Source organism: Monodon monoceros, unplaced genomic scaffold (assembly GCF_005190385.1).
Source record: "Monodon monoceros isolate NGI ecotype Baffin Bay Population unplaced genomic scaffold, NGI_Narwhal_1 Super_Scaffold_21, whole genome shotgun sequence".
Taxonomy (NCBI): Eukaryota; Metazoa; Chordata; class Mammalia; order Artiodactyla; family Monodontidae; genus Monodon; species Monodon monoceros.
Window position 1 is genome coordinate 18,236,694 of NW_021703778.1, and position 18,642 is coordinate 18,255,335.

The window sequence follows — 18,642 nt, forward strand, 5'->3', positions numbered from 1 at the left end:
TTTGCGGTACGCGGGCCTCTCACTGTTGTGGCCTCTCCCATTGCGGAACACAGGCTCCAGACGTGCAGGCTCAGCAGCCATGGCTCATGGGCCCAGCTGCTCCACGGCATGTGGGATCTTCCTGGACCGGGGCACGAACCCACGTCCCCAGCATTGGCAGGCGGACTCTCAACCATTGCGCCACCAGGGAAGCCCTCTTTAATTACTTTTTAAAGTTAAAATAAATTTGTTGCATCCACAAATTTGTGTTTCCTCTCTTTTAGGTTGTCTTTTAAGTCCATGTCCTTCACACTTTTCACCATAAGAGTCTCAACATTTTCTAAATACTTTTTATGAGATTTTTCATACAGCAGAACTATTAACCTTCTGTCATTCATCCATCATTAACTATTAAAATAATACTCATCACATCTTTTCTGTTCGTCTCATCTGTCTGAAGATTCTTAGGAAATCATAACAGTATTTCATTTACTTAACATTCAGGATATTTTTTTTTTTCCCTTTGGCCACGCAGCTTTCAGGAACTTAGTTCCCCGACAAGGGATCGAACCCGCGTCCCCCTGCATTGGAAGCACAGAGTCTTAACCACTTTACCGCCAAGGAATTATTCCCTAGGATGTTTTAAATCTTGACAATTTTAAGATAGTCCACTCAGTGTCCTTAAGAAAAGGACAGTGAATCAAATTTCCTCAGTATATAAAAACACTCTTATGTTTGCCAGTCATTTAAAGAATGTCCTACCTCTCCTATTTCCATAAGTGGTTCATTCATATCTACACCACCATAACCATACTGAAGGTCAGCTTCTGTCAATTTATTCTTTTTAATAAACTGGGTGTTGAGATACCTGAAAAACAAATATAATATCAATAGACACTGTCAAAATCAGTAGGAAAACAAGTAACATGCAACTTTAGAGCAATAACTTTAGGGTTATAATCAACTGTAAAATAGTTCAGTAATACATCCAAAAGAAACTAATTATATATAAATTAGAAATATAATTTTTAAAAAAGATAAAAATTACCAGCCCAACTCCCTTTGCTAGGCCCTAAGAGACAAAGAGTAAGACCTCTAGAGCAGCAAAAAAAAAAAAACCCCTATTACCACAGTCTCACTTAAAAAAACTCAGGGGTTTTGTTCTAAAACTTTCCAATACTCTTATAGCCCAACAGCTCCTATCCAAGGGTCAACCCTCTACGGTCTAATTTGCTCATTCCCGGGTTCTTCTTGTTAAATAAGCCAAGTTCACTTTGCAAAGAATTAAACAGAAAATGGTTAAAAGATCAAAGTCAAGAAAGTTCTCTATATTTTATCACCATTAAATACATAACTTTTCATTTTTAAACAAACAAACAAAAAAATCACAATCAGTAGGTAAGAAAATGCAATAGATTGTTACAGACAGTAAGAAGTATGGGCAAAACTGACAGATTCAAGATCACTTTGTCTACCAGGGGTAAACAGCTTTATAAAGAAAGACTGATAACTATGATGAACTCTAAGAACTACTAAGATGAATTAAGAGTTCTAAGATTAAATAAAATGTGTACAAAGGCATCAAGCATCACTTTTCACCATCCCAGATTTCACCACAAGGCCTTTAATGCTCAACACCTAAAACTATTCGTTTGACGGCTTCTGCCAAGGTGAAAATAGCTATTGACAATACAAGTATTTAGGCAACAACCACAAAATCTCTGTATTAAAACACACACTTTCCCATGTTCACTGAATCAAAATGAAAGGTCTGCTGAATGTTCAGACAACTGAAACTGCAAGCAAAGAAAACAAAAATTTCAACTGCGTAACTCCACTGACAATCCTAGCAGACGATGAAAAATAATGAAAAAAGCGCTACGGCCACCACCACTTAACACAAGTTCCCTCCCACATTCACTCACTTCCAGCTCTGGACTCCAGGGCTTACAACCCTGGTGCTCCATGTGACATTTTAGTCTCTTCTGTCCACTGGTTACAAAGCCATTTCCTTCAAAATATCATTTAGCTTTCCCTTCCATTCTCACTGTAACACTAATAATTTCCTGCTGTGCTTCCACCACGCCTTCCAGCTGAGAAAAGGGGAACAGGACTGAGACGGAAGCAGGAGCTGGAGAGAAACGGCTGCTTCACCTGAAACAGATTCCCTGGGGTAGGGCATTTCACCTCTGGCCTCTGTCACTCTGGTCTCGGCTCAAACACACCTCTCTCAGGCCTGACCTGACCCCAAACCAAACTAACCTTCACTTCCCACCCCCAATGAAGTAACTATCTAATACATAACTGTTTTCTTCACAGCACTTGCTACTATGAGAAATAATCCTGTTCTTTTCTTTGTCTACTGGTTTTGTACATCCACCTCCTCTCTAGAATGTGAGGTCTGGCAGACAGCGTCCAGAACAGTGGCAGGCAGACAGGCAGTCCTCGAAAAATACTTCTCCGAATTACGAAATGAATAAACGGGTAACGTTCCAGCAGCACGGATGGCAAAAGCTAACATTAGAACACAAACTTGGAAAAGCAGCCTGGAGCCAGATCATAAAAGCATGAATGTCAGGAAATAAAAGTAATCACTGACACTTATGGAGCGCCTATCGTGTGTCAGAGACAGGCGTAAGCATTGCAGCTGGCTGAATACTAGGAGGTAGATATATGGGGTACTATTAGGATCCTCATTTTACGTGTAAGAAAATTGCAGCTTAGACAGCTTAAAGAACTCGGCAAAGGTCCATCAGCTACTAAGTGGCAGAGCTGGGCCAGAAAACTCACGAGGTCTCCCACTCTCATTCAGCAAGTACTGACCAAGTGCGTACTGCATGCCAGGTACGACAAGGCACTGAGGATAGAAAAACGAAAAACAAAAATGTAGTCTCTGCCCAGAGAGCTTACCCATCTGGTAGGACATAAAAACATAAACAAATGTAACATTTCAACAGTGCAAAGTGCTGAGTAGGGGGAACTTAGTCATATCTGCACCATTACATGTGCCTTTCTATAAGACCCTTTGCTCCAAACCATTCCTTTTCTGGTCACTGTACCATGGCCATCCCAGTAATCCTACCTAAAACATTAGCATCACTTATCTCATCCTTCCATTTACCTCCTTTAATCAGCTGGTCCTCCTGTCCTCTCACACTATTCCTCACCTCCTCCCATTAATTTCCTTTTCACTTTCAGTGCCATTCGTTGACTCTCTGCTTGGATCATGTGCAACATTCTCATGACTGATCTCTATTTCCCATTTCTGGCATATCCAATTTACCTAAAAATTCTGCTTTCAGGATATCAACTCCCTATTCAGAAGCCTACAGCAGCCCCCTTATTCCTATACAGTAAGTGTAAACTTCTCAGCGTAGGAGTCTGCTGACTCTGAAGAGTAGCTGCTAGATCTGCAGAAGTCTGGATTCACTAGAGATCTGTGTGTATATTCCACAGCCAATACACTGTTTTAGTGGAGCTTTATACGTTTTATACCTGATAGGACAAGTCACTATTCTCTTTCCCGCATGGAATAAATTTTACACTAACTTTCATCATCTATATTCTTCTCATTACAGATTTCTACTCTTGACAGTTTAAGCTTGATAGAGAAGCTTTTAAAATAATTTATAGATATGATTTAAAATGTAAGTAGCATAATTTTTCACTTTGATTCAGACGCCATTCTTAATTTCTAAGTCACTGTAGTATTTTACAATCAGATTTATTAACCACACATTTGTTTTTAAAGAAAGATATATATTCTAGGAAATCGTAAAGTAAAATAGCTTTCAATAATTTCTTTAAATAGTCGATACTCTACCACACAGTCAATACCTGACTGTTCTGCTCAGGTCTAACTCAGGCAGTAGTACATGTTTTTATAATTTATTCTGGCAAAAAAGTGATTGATAAGTATCCTTTGCTTTTCTGGAGTATCAGCAGTAACACAACAGTATTAACTAACAAGAACTAATAGCCTAAGGTAACTGTGAAGCCTCTAAGAAGTCAGGCATTTCAATCTATCTTTAAAAAAATCCATTATAAGAACTGTTCCCATACTAACACCTACTGGATTTCAAGAGTCGTTAGTTCTCAAGGTCATACTTTAAGTACCCCACTTCAAGGGCCCGCAGGGCCTAAACAGATATGTAGCAGCAGGAAAGGTGGCGTAGGAGCATCATTATTTTTCTTTAAAATTGGAATCCTTAAGTCACCTATGCTAATGCATATCCATCTTATAAATCAATCAGAGTAAAGAAAAGGCTAGAAATTACTTCAAAACAATAATACTGAAAAATGCTTTGAAATAAAACTGATTTTTTTCCTTTACATTTCTTCACACAGATTTCCTTATAGACTAAGATTAATAACAAGAGATAGCCGGGATAACCTACTACCCAACAAGCAAAGACTATCAAGCAGTTTTTATCTAATTATCTAGTTTTTATCCTAATTACAGTTTTTATCTAATTATCTAATCAAATGTGCCCTCTATGAGAAGGATCTCACCACCCAGTCTACCAATATAATTAAATAAATCAGTCACATGAAGCCAACCCCACAGAGGTCAAACAAAACACTCTATAAGTGAATCCCATGAGCCACTGGTTCTAAGTCTTTACTACAGACAGTGGAAAGTTACTAAGTGATTTCGGACGGTGATCAAATTTGCACTTGAGAAGTTTACTAAATAGAATAAATTAGAAATCAAAGGCTGGGAGACTAGTTACAGGGATGTTATCAATAATAGTCCAGGTCAGAAACAATAAAAAGCTTGAACTACAATACTATAATAGCACTGCAAAGGAAATAATAAATTTAAGAGACATTTGGAGGATTTGACCAAGAGGGGTCAGGTAGAGAGGATAACCCTAGGTGAAGGATAACTGAGACTTCCGGCATATACATCTGGATGTCCAGGACTACCATTAACCAAAATGAGTATTACTGGGGCAGCGTGTGTGTAAAAGATAACAAGCTCAGCTGTGAACATCTGCAGTAGTACGATGTACCCACGGAACATCCTGGAGGTACAGGCAGCTAGGTAAGAATATTCCTCTGAAACTTAGACCACCTTCAATAAACATTTATTTTGGTGGTTATCAACATATAGGTTGTAGCTAAAACCAGGAGTAATAGAGATCATCCTAGAAAGAATGCAGAGTGTAGCTAAAGGATGAGAATAGAACCTACGTAAGTGACTACAATGACTCTCTAGAATGAGGCTAGGTAGAATGAAGAAGTTAAATGGATTTATTCAGACTGATCTGGGTTTAAATTCTGCCCTTGTAATTTTTCCAGCTCAGGGACCTTGACCTCTCTGACCCTTAGTTTTCCTCCACTGTAAAAAACCAACTACCTCATATGGCTTTATATATACACATACATATGTGTATATATCATATATATTGCAAAATTTAATAAAAGCTCTTTAACAGTACCAATTTAATAGTACTATACTTTCAATAATACCAATTTGATTTTGGTAAAGAGAGGTGCAGGAGAACCAAGAGAACGGTGCCCCAGAAAACTAAGAAAGAATAGAAAAACAACTTGAATCTTTACTGAAGTATCTCAGCTAACGAGGGATCCACTGCACGGCACACAGTCGAAGCACTCTGTTTTGTCATCCATATACCAGTGGCCCCAGCTTCTTAGCAGTGACAAAAACACACGTGTGCTCTCACTCTGATCCTTAAAACTCCCCCCGCTCTCCCCCACGGTTTAGCTAAGGAATTCTTAAAGTTCTATTTATGACTAGGCCACTTTGGTGGATGGAGGGGGGAAATCAAATGTCAGGATGTTTAATGGATGGTAGACATGTTCTGTAAAAGCCAAAGCCCCAGCAAACCTTGCCCATGTTAGCAATTGCTGGTTTCTGGTTTTATTATATTTTGCTCTTCTAAGAGGAAATAGAGCTACTGGCCATTTAGAAGTGAGTTCCAGTTTCTAACATAGGCAGCTTACATCTAGTAAAGTCCAGTGTTGTTATAAAAACCAAAGGGAATACGAACCAGTAAAGCAAAGGACAGACACACCAAGGCGACCATGCCTTGGCCCCATGCACCTGTGCAGGAAACACTTTGAGACCTAGCTCTACTCCTCTTCTCCAGCAAGAAACTGAGGCAGGGGTTCATCTGTGGCCCAAGCCACAATGCACAGGGCAAAATTACCACTGCAACCATCACAGGCCACAAGGCCCAGGTGCTTAACAGCACTATACCCTATTTATCCACTGTCCTTCAACAAATGGGCCTCTGCCTGTGTACCCAGGTACTGTACTTATTTCCACTGTCTACGTGAATGAGTTAGAGAGGACCAGCCCAGGGTGCCACAGGAACATACATGAGTGGCAGTTAACACCAAAGATCTAAGCAGGAGACTGAGGCAAGGAGAGGGGAGTTCAGAGCTGGGAATGGGAACTAGTCATTCAGGGAAAGGAAGAAAAGCAATCCAGACAGGCAGAATAGCACAAGGAAAGGCGGGATGATATGAGACCACAAGGCATCACAACACTGCCAGTAATTCAGTACGTCTAGAGGAAAGGGCGGGAGAACGTCAAGAGAAAACTGCCAGGTACTTCCATGAAACATAAAATGCTGAACCCTAGAGTCAAACAAGAGCGTGCTGGAGGGGGGCACAAGCTTAGATTCACTAAAAGTTTCATCCAAGCTGAAGTTTCACTTCGGATCTGTCAAGATTTAATGCGTGTTACACAGTCCCAGACAACTGAAGAAACAGAGCTTTGCCATCAAATACAGTCTTAGTTTTCACAGAGTAAGTTTCCATACACTGCCTGGCTCCCAAATACCCACATGGCCCACACTACAGACCTTTCCCCATAGCAGAGAAAAGTCCATACATCAGGTAATGCTTTAGTTCTGCTCATTTTCATGGGTAGTAGGTAGTAAAAACAAACAAAAAACTCCTGCAATTACCAAATGCAGGCAATACTGTTTAGACTGTCGAGAGTCTAAAAGTGTACTTACCTATACAAGCAGTCCATATAGTCTGCACCCTTGCTGTATTCCTCCCAGTACCTATGATACATAACAAGTACTTGCTCTTCAGACTCCAGAACTCTCTAGAAAAAGAAAAAAATATTTTTTACTCAGAAAGCACTAATCATTTTCATTTGTAAGCTATGAAATTTATCAAAAACTAATGTTCTTAAATAAGTGACATAATTCAAGCACTATATAATTATATTTACAAATTACATTCTTATTTTTAACTACCTTTAGTAACAATTAAAGAGCTAGAAAAAAAATGTGAATCTTAGATATGAAAGTGAAGCGTCCATACTAGAGAGTAAATGTTTCATTCTCTAAGATAAAAAAACAAAATATAATGGTTTGATGCTGTTCTTTGGGCTAGAATATTAGATCAGATTAAAACAGAATGTAATTCTATTGTGTTTCCTCACGTCCATCACTTCTGATCAGCCTGCAGTTATGTCATCACCTCATATTATTCACTATTGTGAATAAGACTACTTATGAAAATTGACACATTTTCCATATTCCCCAAATAAGTTATTTTATATTTATTTAATAAAAACCTACTATTTTTTGAAAAATGAAAATCAAACTGAAATCTGAGGGCTGATGTTTAAAAAGTTAATTTTAATGGAAATCCAGTCTAACAATAAAAATCCACTGGACAGGACAGACATTCCCGAGGCCACCGCTGCTCTTACTTCAGTTCTTCCATCAACCGTCCGCGTGACCTTAGGCAAGACATGACCTCAACACTCATCCAATTAACTCTTGATGAAAGCTATGCTTTTAAACTTGGAGTTTTACCAGTTAAGTCTCAGGATGATAGGAATAGCCTATAAATAGTACTTTTTTGCCTATCATATAGTAAATAAATTAAAAATCGCAACCACTATTAATAATGCTGGGGAATAGGGCCCACTTAGGAACTACTGCTACTGGTTGGATAGAATATAAATCTAGGAACAATTTCTTACTACGGTTGTTCCTCAACATCAGTGGGGAATTGTTTCCAGGACCCCACCATGGATACCAAAATCCGCAGGTGCTCAAGTCCCTACAGCCGGGCCTCCATATCCACCAATTCGGAACATAGAGATATGGAGGGAAATGTTCATGACTTATGACCCAGTAATTCCACATCTAGGGACTTACCCTATAAAAAAACTTGGTAACACAAGAATAACTTAGCTACAAGGGTGTTCATGGAAGTATTGTTTATAATCACAACTTTATGAACTGGAAATAATCTATATGCCCAGCAATATAGGAATATTTAAACAAATCACAGTATCTCCACAAAATGAAAAATTTTACAATCACTGCCAGAATTACAAAAGTGTATTTAATGACAAAGAAAGAGACTTACAATATTATTAAAAGCAAAAAGCACATTATAAAGTATACAACATGACTTCATTTTCTAATAAAAAATGGAAGTCTACACAAAACAAAAATATGCAAAAGACATATATCAAATTATATTTTTGTTAATATGTATCAAAAAAAGATATATTTAAAAATAGATACATCAGAAGTATTAACAGTGGTTAGTTCCGGAGGTATGTTATGGGTGATGTTTATTTTCTTTTTCCTTATCAGTATGTTCTAAATGATCTACAACATAATGCAATACTTTAGTAATTTAAAAAGTTCTCACAGGTGAAACTTTTCAGTTCTGTTGGCTATATTAACAATTTACTTTGTCATCTACATAATAGCCAACTTCTTTTTTTGACACTGGACTTGAGAGAAAATACGGTATACAATTATATAAGTATTCTAAACTTTCATAAAACTACTTCACAATTGTAATTTTTCAATCACACAATTATACCAATGTTAATTTCTTGGTTTTAATAATTGTACCACTGTTATGCAAGATGTTAATATTATGAAGCTGGGTAAAAAGTATTTGAGAAGTCTTTGTATTATTTTTGCAACTTTTCTATAAGCTTAAAATTATTTCAAAATAAAAGGTTTTTAAAAATCACACTTACAACCTACGCTAAAACATAAAATAGCAAAATTTATAAATGACTCACACAGTTATCTAGTATATTATAACCAAAGCTAACCAGCTCACAACAGCAGAACTTTAACTTGAAAACTAACATATGAAAAATGTTAAGACTAAGTTAAATTACTTGTCATTAAAACCACTTTCATAAACTGATAAATGCACATACTAGAACGCTAAAATGTATCTGCCATATAAAATAAAAAGTAGAGCATTTCCTGCAAATCAAAAACAGAATGAGCTATAACCTCACACCTGTCAGAATGGTTATCATCAAAAGTCAAGAAACAGGACTTCCCTGGTGGCGCAGTGGTTAAGAATCTGCCTGACAATGCAGGGGACACGGGTTCGAGTCCTGGTCTGGGAAGATCCCACTTGCCGTGGAGCAACTAAACCCGTGTGCCACAACTACTGAGCCTGTGAGCCACAACTACTGAGCCCACGTGCCACAAATACTGAAGCCCACGCGCCTAGAGCCCGTGCTCCACAACAAGAGAAGCCACCACAATGAGAAGCCCACGCACCACAACGAAGAGTAGCTCCCGCTCGCCGCAACTAGAGAAAGCCCGTGTGCAGCAACGAAGACCCAACGTAGCCAAAAATAAATAAATAAATAAAGTCAAGAAATAGCAAGTGCTGGCAAGGATCTATAGAAAAGGGAACCCTCATGCACTACTGATGGGACTGTAAACTGGTGCAGCCACTATGGAAAACAGGGTGTTCCTCAAAAAATTAAAAACAGAACTACCATGTGAGCCAGCAATTCCACTCCTGGGTATCTACCTGAAGAAAAAGAAAACACTAATTCAAAAAGATACATGCACCGCAATGTTCATAGCAGTTATAGCAGCATTACTTACAAATAGCCAAGATACATAAGCAACCTAAGTGTCCAACAATAGACAAATGGATAAAGAAGATGTGGTATATATATATATATACAATGGGATATTACTCAGCCATATAAAGAATGAAATCTCGCCATTTAAAACAACATGGATGAACCCAGAGGGTATCATGCTAAGTGAAATAAGTCACACAGAGAAAGACAAATACCGCATCATCTCACTCATATGTGTAATCTGAAAAACAAACGAACTAGCAAAACAAAACAGACACAGACTCAGAGATACAGAGAACAAACAGGTGGTTGCCAGAGGGGAGAAGGCTGGAGTAGGGGGCCAAAAAGGTGAAAGGCATTAAGAGGTACAAACTTCCAGTTAGAAAATAAATAAGTCATGGGGATGTAACGTAGAGTGCAAGGAATATGGTCAATAATATTGTAGTAACTTTGTATAAGGACAGATGGTAACTAGACTTAATTTGGTGATCATTTCATAATGTATGTAAATGTTAATCACTATGTAGTTCACCTGAAACAAAATATTGTATGTCAACTATATTCCAATGAAAAGAAAATAAACAGATAAAATCGGCTCTGAAAATCTGAGCTTACAAAATATTGTATGTCAACTATATTTCAATGAAAACAAAATAAAATAAACAGATAGATAAAATAGGCTTTGAAAAACTGAGCTTTTCTTCAAATGTTATAAGGGAAATATCACAGGATCAATTGTGCTCTACTTATGGGTTATTACCATTTGAAAAAGATCTACTCCTAGTCATGTACAGGGTTAGACATATTATTACACAGACTGTGTTACTTTATCTCCATTTTACAGATAAAGGAACATGAAGTTCAATCTACAAGGTAGGTTAGGTGAGTTGTCCAGGGTCACAGGGCTAACAAAAGGTAGTCAAGCTTCCACAGACTTAGAGAAGGAACTTATGGTTACCAGGGGGGAAGGATGGGGGAAAGGGATAGTTAGGGAGTATGGGATAGACATGTACACACTGATATAATTAAAATGGATAACCTTTCACTATTCGGGTTCTTTTGTGTTTCCATACAAATTGTAAAATTCTTTGTTCTAATTCTGCGAAGAATGCCATTGGTAGTTTGATAGGGATTGCACTGAATCTGTAGATTGCTTTGGGTCATTTTCACAATACTGATTCTTCCAAGAACATGGTATATTTTTCCATCTGTTTATGTCATCTTTGATTTCTTTCATCAGTGTTTTATAGTTTTCTGAGTACAAGTCTTTCACCTCCTTAAGTAGGTTTATTCCTAGGTATTTTATTCTTTTTGTTGCAATGGTAAATGGTAGTGTTTCCTTAATTTCTCTTTCTGATTTTTCATTGTTAGTATATAGGAATGCCAGAGATTTCTGTGCATTCATTTTGTATCCTGCAACCTTACCAAATTCATTGATTAGTTCTAGTAGTTTTCTGGTGGCACCTTTAGGATTTTTTATGTATAGTATCATGTCATCTGCGAACAGTGACAGTTTTACTTCTTCTTTTCCAATTTGTATTCCTTTTATTTCTTTTTCTTCTCTGATTGCCGTGGCTAGGACTTCCACAACTATGTTGAATAAGAGTGGCAAGAGTGGACATCCTTGTCTTGTTGCTGATCTTAGTGGAAACGCTTTCAGTTTTTCACCATTGAGCATGATGATTACTGTGGGTTTGCCATATATGGCCTTTATTATGCTGAGGTAGGTTCCCTCTATGCCCATTTTCTAGAGAGTTTTTATCATAAATAAGGGTTGAATTTTGTCAAAAGCTTTTCCTGCATCTATTGAGATGATCGTATCGTTTTTATTCCTTAATTTGTTAATTTGGTGTATCACATTGATTGATTTGTATATATTGAAGAATCCTTGCACTCCTGGGATAAATTCCACTTGATCATGGTGTATGATCCTTTTAATATGTTGTTGCATTCTGTTTGCTAGTATTTTGTTCAGGATTTTTGCATCTATGTTCATCAGTGATATGGGTCTACAATTTTCTTTTTTGTGATATCTTTTTCTGGTTTTGGTATCAGGGTGATGGTGGCTTCGTATAGCCAAAGCAATCTTGAGAAAGAAAAACGAAGCTGGAAGAATAAGGCTCCCCAACTTCAAACTATACTACAAAGCTACAGTAATCAAGACAGTATGGTACTGGCACAAAAACAGAAATATAGATCAATGGAACAGGACAGAAAGCTCAGAGATGAACACATGCATATACGGTCACCTAATTTACAACAAAGGAGGTAAGACCATACAATGGAGAAAAGACAGCCTCTTCAATAAGTGGTGGTGGGAAAAGTGGACAGCTACATGTAAAAGAATGAAATTAGAATACTACCTAACACCATACACAAAAATAAACTCCAAATGGGTTAAAGACCTAAATGTAAGATCGGATACTATAAAACTCTTAGAGGAAAATACAGGAAAAACACTCTTTGACATAAACCACAGCAAGATCTTTTTTTGACCCACCTCCTAGAGTAATGAAAAAACAAAAATAAACAAATGGGACCCAATTAAAAGCTTTTGCACAGCAAAGTAAACCATAAACTGGACGAAAAGACAACCCTCAGAATGGGAGAAAATATTTGTAAATGAAGCAACGGACAAAGGATTAGTCTCCAAACTATACAAACAGGTCATGGAGCTCAATATCAAAAGAGCAAGCAACCCAATTAAGAAATGGGCAGAAGACCTATATAGACATTTCACCAAAGAAGACATACAGATAGCCAAAAGGCACATGAAAAGATGCCCAACATCACTAACTATTAGAGAAATGCAAATCAAAACTACAATGAGGTATCACCTCACACTGGTCAGAATGGCCCTTATCAAAAAATCTAGAAACAATAAATGCTGGAGAGGGTGTGGAGAAAAGGGAACCCTCCTACACTGTTGGTGGGAATGTAAATTGATCCAGCCACTATGGAGAACAGTATGGAGGCTCCTTAAAAAACTAAAAATAGAACTACCATATGACCCAGCATTCCCACTACTGGGCATATACCCTGAGAAAACCATAATTCAAAAAGAGACATGTACTCCAATGTTCACCGCAGCACTATTTACAGTAGCCAGGACATGGAAGCAACCTAAGTGTCCATCGACAGATGAATGGATAAAGAAGATGTGGCACATATATACAATGGAATACTACTCAACCATAAAAAGAAATGAAATTGAGTTATCTGTAGTGAGGTGGATGGACCTAGAGCCTGTCAGAGTGAAGTCAGTCAGGAAGAGAAAAACAAATACCATATGTTAACGCATATATATGGAATTTTTTTAAAAAATGGTACTGATGAACCTAGTGGCAGGGCAGGAATAAAGATGCAGACATAGAGAATGGACTTGAGGACACACTATTGGGGGAGGGGGAAGCTGGGGTGAAGCAAGAGTAGCATCGACATATATATAGATACACTACCAAATGTAAAACAGATGGCTAGTGGGAAGCAGCAGCATAGCACAGGGAGATCAGCTCGGCGCTTTGCGATGACCTAGAGGGGTGGGATAGGGAGAGTGGGAGGGAGACACAAGAGGGAGGGGATATGGGGATATACGTATGCATATGGCTGATTCACTTTGTTGTACAACCGTAACTAACACAGCATTGTGAAGCAATTATACTCCAATAAAGATGTATAAAATAAATAAAATAAATGGATAACCAACAGGGACCTACTGCATAGTGCACGGAACTCTACTCAATGTTATATGACAGCCTGGATGGGAGGGGAGTTTGGGGGAGAATGGATACATGTATATGTATGGCTGAGTCGCTTTGCTGTGCACCTGAAACTATCACAACATTGTTAATTGGCTATACTCCAATATAAAATAAAAAGTTTTTAAAAATAAATAAAATAAAATACTGGGGGGGAAAAGAAGGTAGTCAAGTTTCTAGTTCAAAGAATAAATGATCTCATCCAGTTCCTCATAAGATCAGTAATCCAAAAGAAGTCAGAAATGCTGCGTGTAGCCAAATACTACAAAATTCATTCACTGCTTATACACAGATCAAGTCGGTGATGTCGCCCTCATGCACATGGCACACTGACCAAAATAACTGGTCACAGAGGCTTTCTATCATACTTTTAAATTTACCATTCTCCTTTTTAATTCTAGGTTTTTAAAGACCTTATATAGGATATGAAGAGGCATCTAAAATGTTGAAGATAAAGACAGAGATTCACCAAGAGGTGGGAAGCAACAGTAAAGAAAACTTGGTTCTATAAACACCATCCAGAGGATATGTAAGCACTTGATTTCAAGTTGAACACATCTTGATTTGAAACCCTACTCTTTAACTTACTAGTTGTATGATCTGGAGCAACTAAACTGACTTCCCTTGGAGAACCTAACAACACAGAGCTTGACCCAAAGCTCTTATATACATATTAGAAAAATGCTAATTAGGAAACAAAAGGAATAACCTTAACCTGATACAAGTTCTGCACTGGAAAACAGTGAACTAGTCAAATAACTATGTAGCCATAAACACATTTACATCATGTATATATCAATCCTTACCTTGTGCAAATGCCGTACATGATTTTCCAAAAAAATCTTAGTTTCTGTATAAAGTCTTTCTCCAAGGGGTTCAGGATAGGCCACACATAAAGCATAGATATCTCTAGTTAAATTGTTAAGGTTTTCATATTCATTGAAGATACTACTTTAAAACAAAAGATTTAACTCAAGTCTGGCATTAAAAAATGAAAAATCCTTATTTCATTTTTGCAGTTTAGGATTATATAGATACATACACAGAATGAAAAACACTTACCCGACACGTTGGTGATAGAAGGGAGGTGGGAAATCAACCTCACATGCTCTGACTCTTTACCCTGTATCCTCACCCCAAAAAGAGCAAGCAGCCCTCTCCACGTGATGTCATTGTCTGGGAGGCCTCAGTCAGACTTTCCTATGTTCCCTCCAAATTCTTTCGTTGTTTACTTTTAATTGTAATTAGTAACCAATAAAATATCTCCATGTATCCATGTATATATATTTGTTCGATTACTATTATATTAAATATTTAAAATTTTATTTACATACTTAAAAAACAAACATGGTGAAGCAAAAATATCACCCAAATAGTGTAATATCACTGTGCCAGGTTTCTTTATAGAAAAAAAAGTTACAATAAGAAACTATTAAGTTATTTTAGGGATCGGGAGGGTGAGAGGGAAACACAAAAGGGAGGAGATATGGGGATATATGTATAGCTGATTCACTTTGTTATAAAGCAGAAACTAACACACCATTGTAAAGCAATTATACTCCAATAAAGATGTTAAAAAAAAAAGAAACTATTAAGTTATTTTAAGTCAACTTAGATATCATAATGAACTTCTATAGACTGGAAGATTAAATAAAATAGTACAGATATAAGAGCTATTTTTCAGCAATAACATAAAAAATATTCACCTGTATTACAAAGAAAGTAGAGACTTGAATATACACTACCTAAGAAAGAAAAATTTTTTCATTTATCTGGACACACATTCTATAGAGAATTGACATGGTTTGGTGGAGGGGAGAGGGAACAAGGCATCAATGGAGAAGGAGCTTCAAAGTAAGGTACTACATGAGCTCCCGATCAGCCTGGGGTCCCTCCAGGTTTCAGCTAAAAATGCCTTTAGAAAAAAAAGTCCTAGTTCATGACATAATTTAAATCTTAACTGATCACAAGCCTATCCTAGTAAAACTAGATGCAAAAGGGCTGTCAGAATTAGGTGTTGTAGAAGCCGGGACAGCAGTTAACTTCAGCGACTGGGGAACAGAGGTTCCTGGTTGGTAGGAGCACTCGGTTTACTGGGTACACAGGTGCGCCCACTTTGTGAGAATTCACCTCTACATTCACCAGTCAGCACGTATATCATACTTAAATTTAAATTAAATTTTTTTTAATTCCCTGGCAGTCCAGTGGTTAAGACTCGGAGTTTTCACTGCCGTGGGCCTGGGTTCAATCCCTCAGGGAACTAAGATCCCACAAGCCACACATCACTGCCAAAAGAAAAAACAAAATTTTTTTAAATGACTAAATTTGGCCAGGCTCTAGATCAACAATCAGAAGTGATACATTTATTATCTTTAAGTTCTGAATACCTACTTCCAGAACTTCCATCCAACATGATGATGATATTTGCTCCTCTAATCTTCCCTTAAGCCATATACACACATTTCTAGAATACACAACTTACTTGATACTGAAAAATCAGCAATTCAGTACCATAATTTCAACATGATATGCTAATGATGTGCTCAAATGTTTTACATCAACAAAGTTAATGTCTCAATATAGCCACTGCATGTATATGTAAACAGAAATGACCAGCAAAATTCACCTAATAGGGCTTCCCTTCTCTCTGCTGAGGGAAAGGGATCTGTGCAAGGTAGGAATCCAGGGAGACTTTCCCATTTCACTCCACATACAGGACTTATATATTGTTTGACTCTTCCTCAGTGAGAATGTACTCATGTATTGCTTTTAATGGAGTCCACCTTAATAAATTTTTTAAATGAATATTTTAACTCAGCATAGTTTGGAGTCTCACTGCATAATTTCACTCAACTGCCTAAAAGATATACCTAAATATGTTCTTTTTCTTTAACCTGTTCAAATACCCAACCACTCTGGAAATGGTTAGGCCTTGGGAAGAGCACCCAAGAGGAGCACTTTTCAACCCTCTAGCATTCAATTATGATTTGGTTATAGACAAGATACTTTAAAAAACCAAAAATGGGAAATAACGTAGGTGGTCAGATTTAGATTTAAACACTGTCTCCTCCAAGTCATCTTTTCTGGGAGCCGGAATAGAAAGATACCTGTATGTACAAACTTTCCACTTACAAATTCTCAAATTCAGAAACAAAATGTGTTCAGGAGCAAGAGCTCTGAACTCTGTTACAACCAAAAGGCAGTGCTGGTAAGCAGCAAATTACTTATTTTAGTTCATTTTCTCTATTAAAAGATGCTTCCTATGCTTGGGCTTAATTTTTAGTTTTAACACTATTAACTCTACTGCATAGTGGGCCAAAAACAATGTTTTGCAATGGGAATAAAAGTAAAGATTACCTTAAAATTGAAAATGGTAAAATAATGGTCAAAAAAGAACTGACAATACAAAACTATAAAAAATGAAAAATTTTATTGACATTTCGTAAGCGAAAAAATTAAAATGTGACATGTAAAAAATGCAGTATCTATAAAATCATCAATTAGCAAGCAAGGATAAAAAAATGACTCATTAAATAAAAGAACTCTGACATAATTTAGAAGAAGGGAGTGAAACTGTTACTGATGCACCAACCAGGGATGACTACAGATACAACCTTTTCCAATCCACACAATCTAAGAAAGACTGATGGGCTGCTAAGTGTAGATGTCAAGGTTACTAAGAGGTCCTCCTTCTAACACTTGTGAAGATCATCAAGGATGGAGATTTCCCACCTCAACATTTTTCAATGCAGTCAAAATTGTTCTATGTTTGAAAAAGACTCATCATAGAATATGTATTTGAAATAAGGACAATAGTTTTAGAGCCAGGTTTTCCTATCTGGGAGAATTACATTCAGGGAAGCAATCTTAAATAACCCCTCACTGAGTCACTATGGACTTAAACATAAAACCATTTATTCACTAGAATCTATCTTGTCCTTAAGTAGGAGACCGTCTATGTTACACTGCTAGGGTTCGGAAATTGTCCTAACAGCTACCAAAAGGCAGAAAATCATGAATACAAGTACACTTGTCCCTCAGTATCCACAGAGGATTGGTTCCAGTACCCACTGTGGATACCAAAATCCAAGGATGCTCAAGCCCCTTACAGTCAGCCCTCCATATCCATGGTTACAGGACCGACAGTATACTTATTGAAAAAAATCTGAGTACGGGCAGACCTGTGCAGTTCAAACCTGTGTTGTTCAAGGGTCGACCGTAAACCAAAAGAACCAAAGAACTCCAACCCAGGGAAGTAAATAGTAAATGTACATCTACACCTAGCCTCTATCATATCATAAGCATTTGATATACCTCTTAAAGAGTAAGTCCCAAACGACCCTAGACTGCACCTAAGCTGTCACAGAGCTTCTGTTATAGAGCATCATTATTACTTGTGTTAGGCAGAATTCTAAAAATGGCCTCTCAAGACTTCCTTCCCTAACCCCTGGGACTGCGAATATAAGAAAGCACACCCAGTTACTTTACACAGCAAGGGGACTTGGCAGCTGCAGTTATGATTAGTAATCAGTTGGCTCTAAAATAGGAAGATTATCCTGGACTTCCCTGATGGGCCTAATCTAATCGCATGAGCCCTTCAAAGGCAGATCCCTACCAGCCCCTGCCCCCTGCGGCAGCTGCAGAATGGGAAAGGCTTGACTCGCCACTGCTGGCTGTGAAGATGGAAGAGGGTCACAAGTAACAACTGGAGAGTGACCGTAAGTCAATGAGAGCAGCTCACGGCCAAAAGTCAAGTAGGAAACCAGGACCTCAGTCCTATAGCTGCAAGGAATTGAATTCTGCCAAATAACAAGAATGAGCTTAAAAGTGGACCCTGAGCTCTAGATGAGAAGACAGCCAGCCAACCCCGACTTCAGCCTTGTGAGATCCTGAGCAAGGAACCTAGTCACACGATGGACTCTGACCTACAGAACTGGGAGATAATAAAAGAGTGAAACACTAAATTTAAGCCACTACATCTGTAGTAATTTGTTATGCATCAAAAGAAAACACTGATGTCTTCTATTTACATTACCTATCAAC

General features: G+C 37.7%; 1 protein-coding gene across 4 annotated transcripts in view; it reads right to left on the minus strand.

The window, feature by feature from the left end:
• The window catches only part of CUL2 (cullin 2), an 81,852-nt gene that overhangs the window by 43,473 nt on the left and 19,737 nt on the right, over nt 1–18,642 (minus strand). For all 4 annotated transcript variants that reach the window (XM_029238417.1, XM_029238415.1, XM_029238416.1 and 1 more), the window contains exons 3-5: nt 14,406–14,508; nt 6,972–7,066; nt 742–847 (exon numbers count right to left, since the gene is read on the minus strand). In XM_029238417.1, the coding sequence (XP_029094250.1) occupies nt 742–847; nt 6,972–7,066; nt 14,406–14,508 (304 nt within the window). The remainder of the gene's footprint in view (nt 1–741; nt 848–6,971; nt 7,067–14,405; nt 14,509–18,642) is intronic.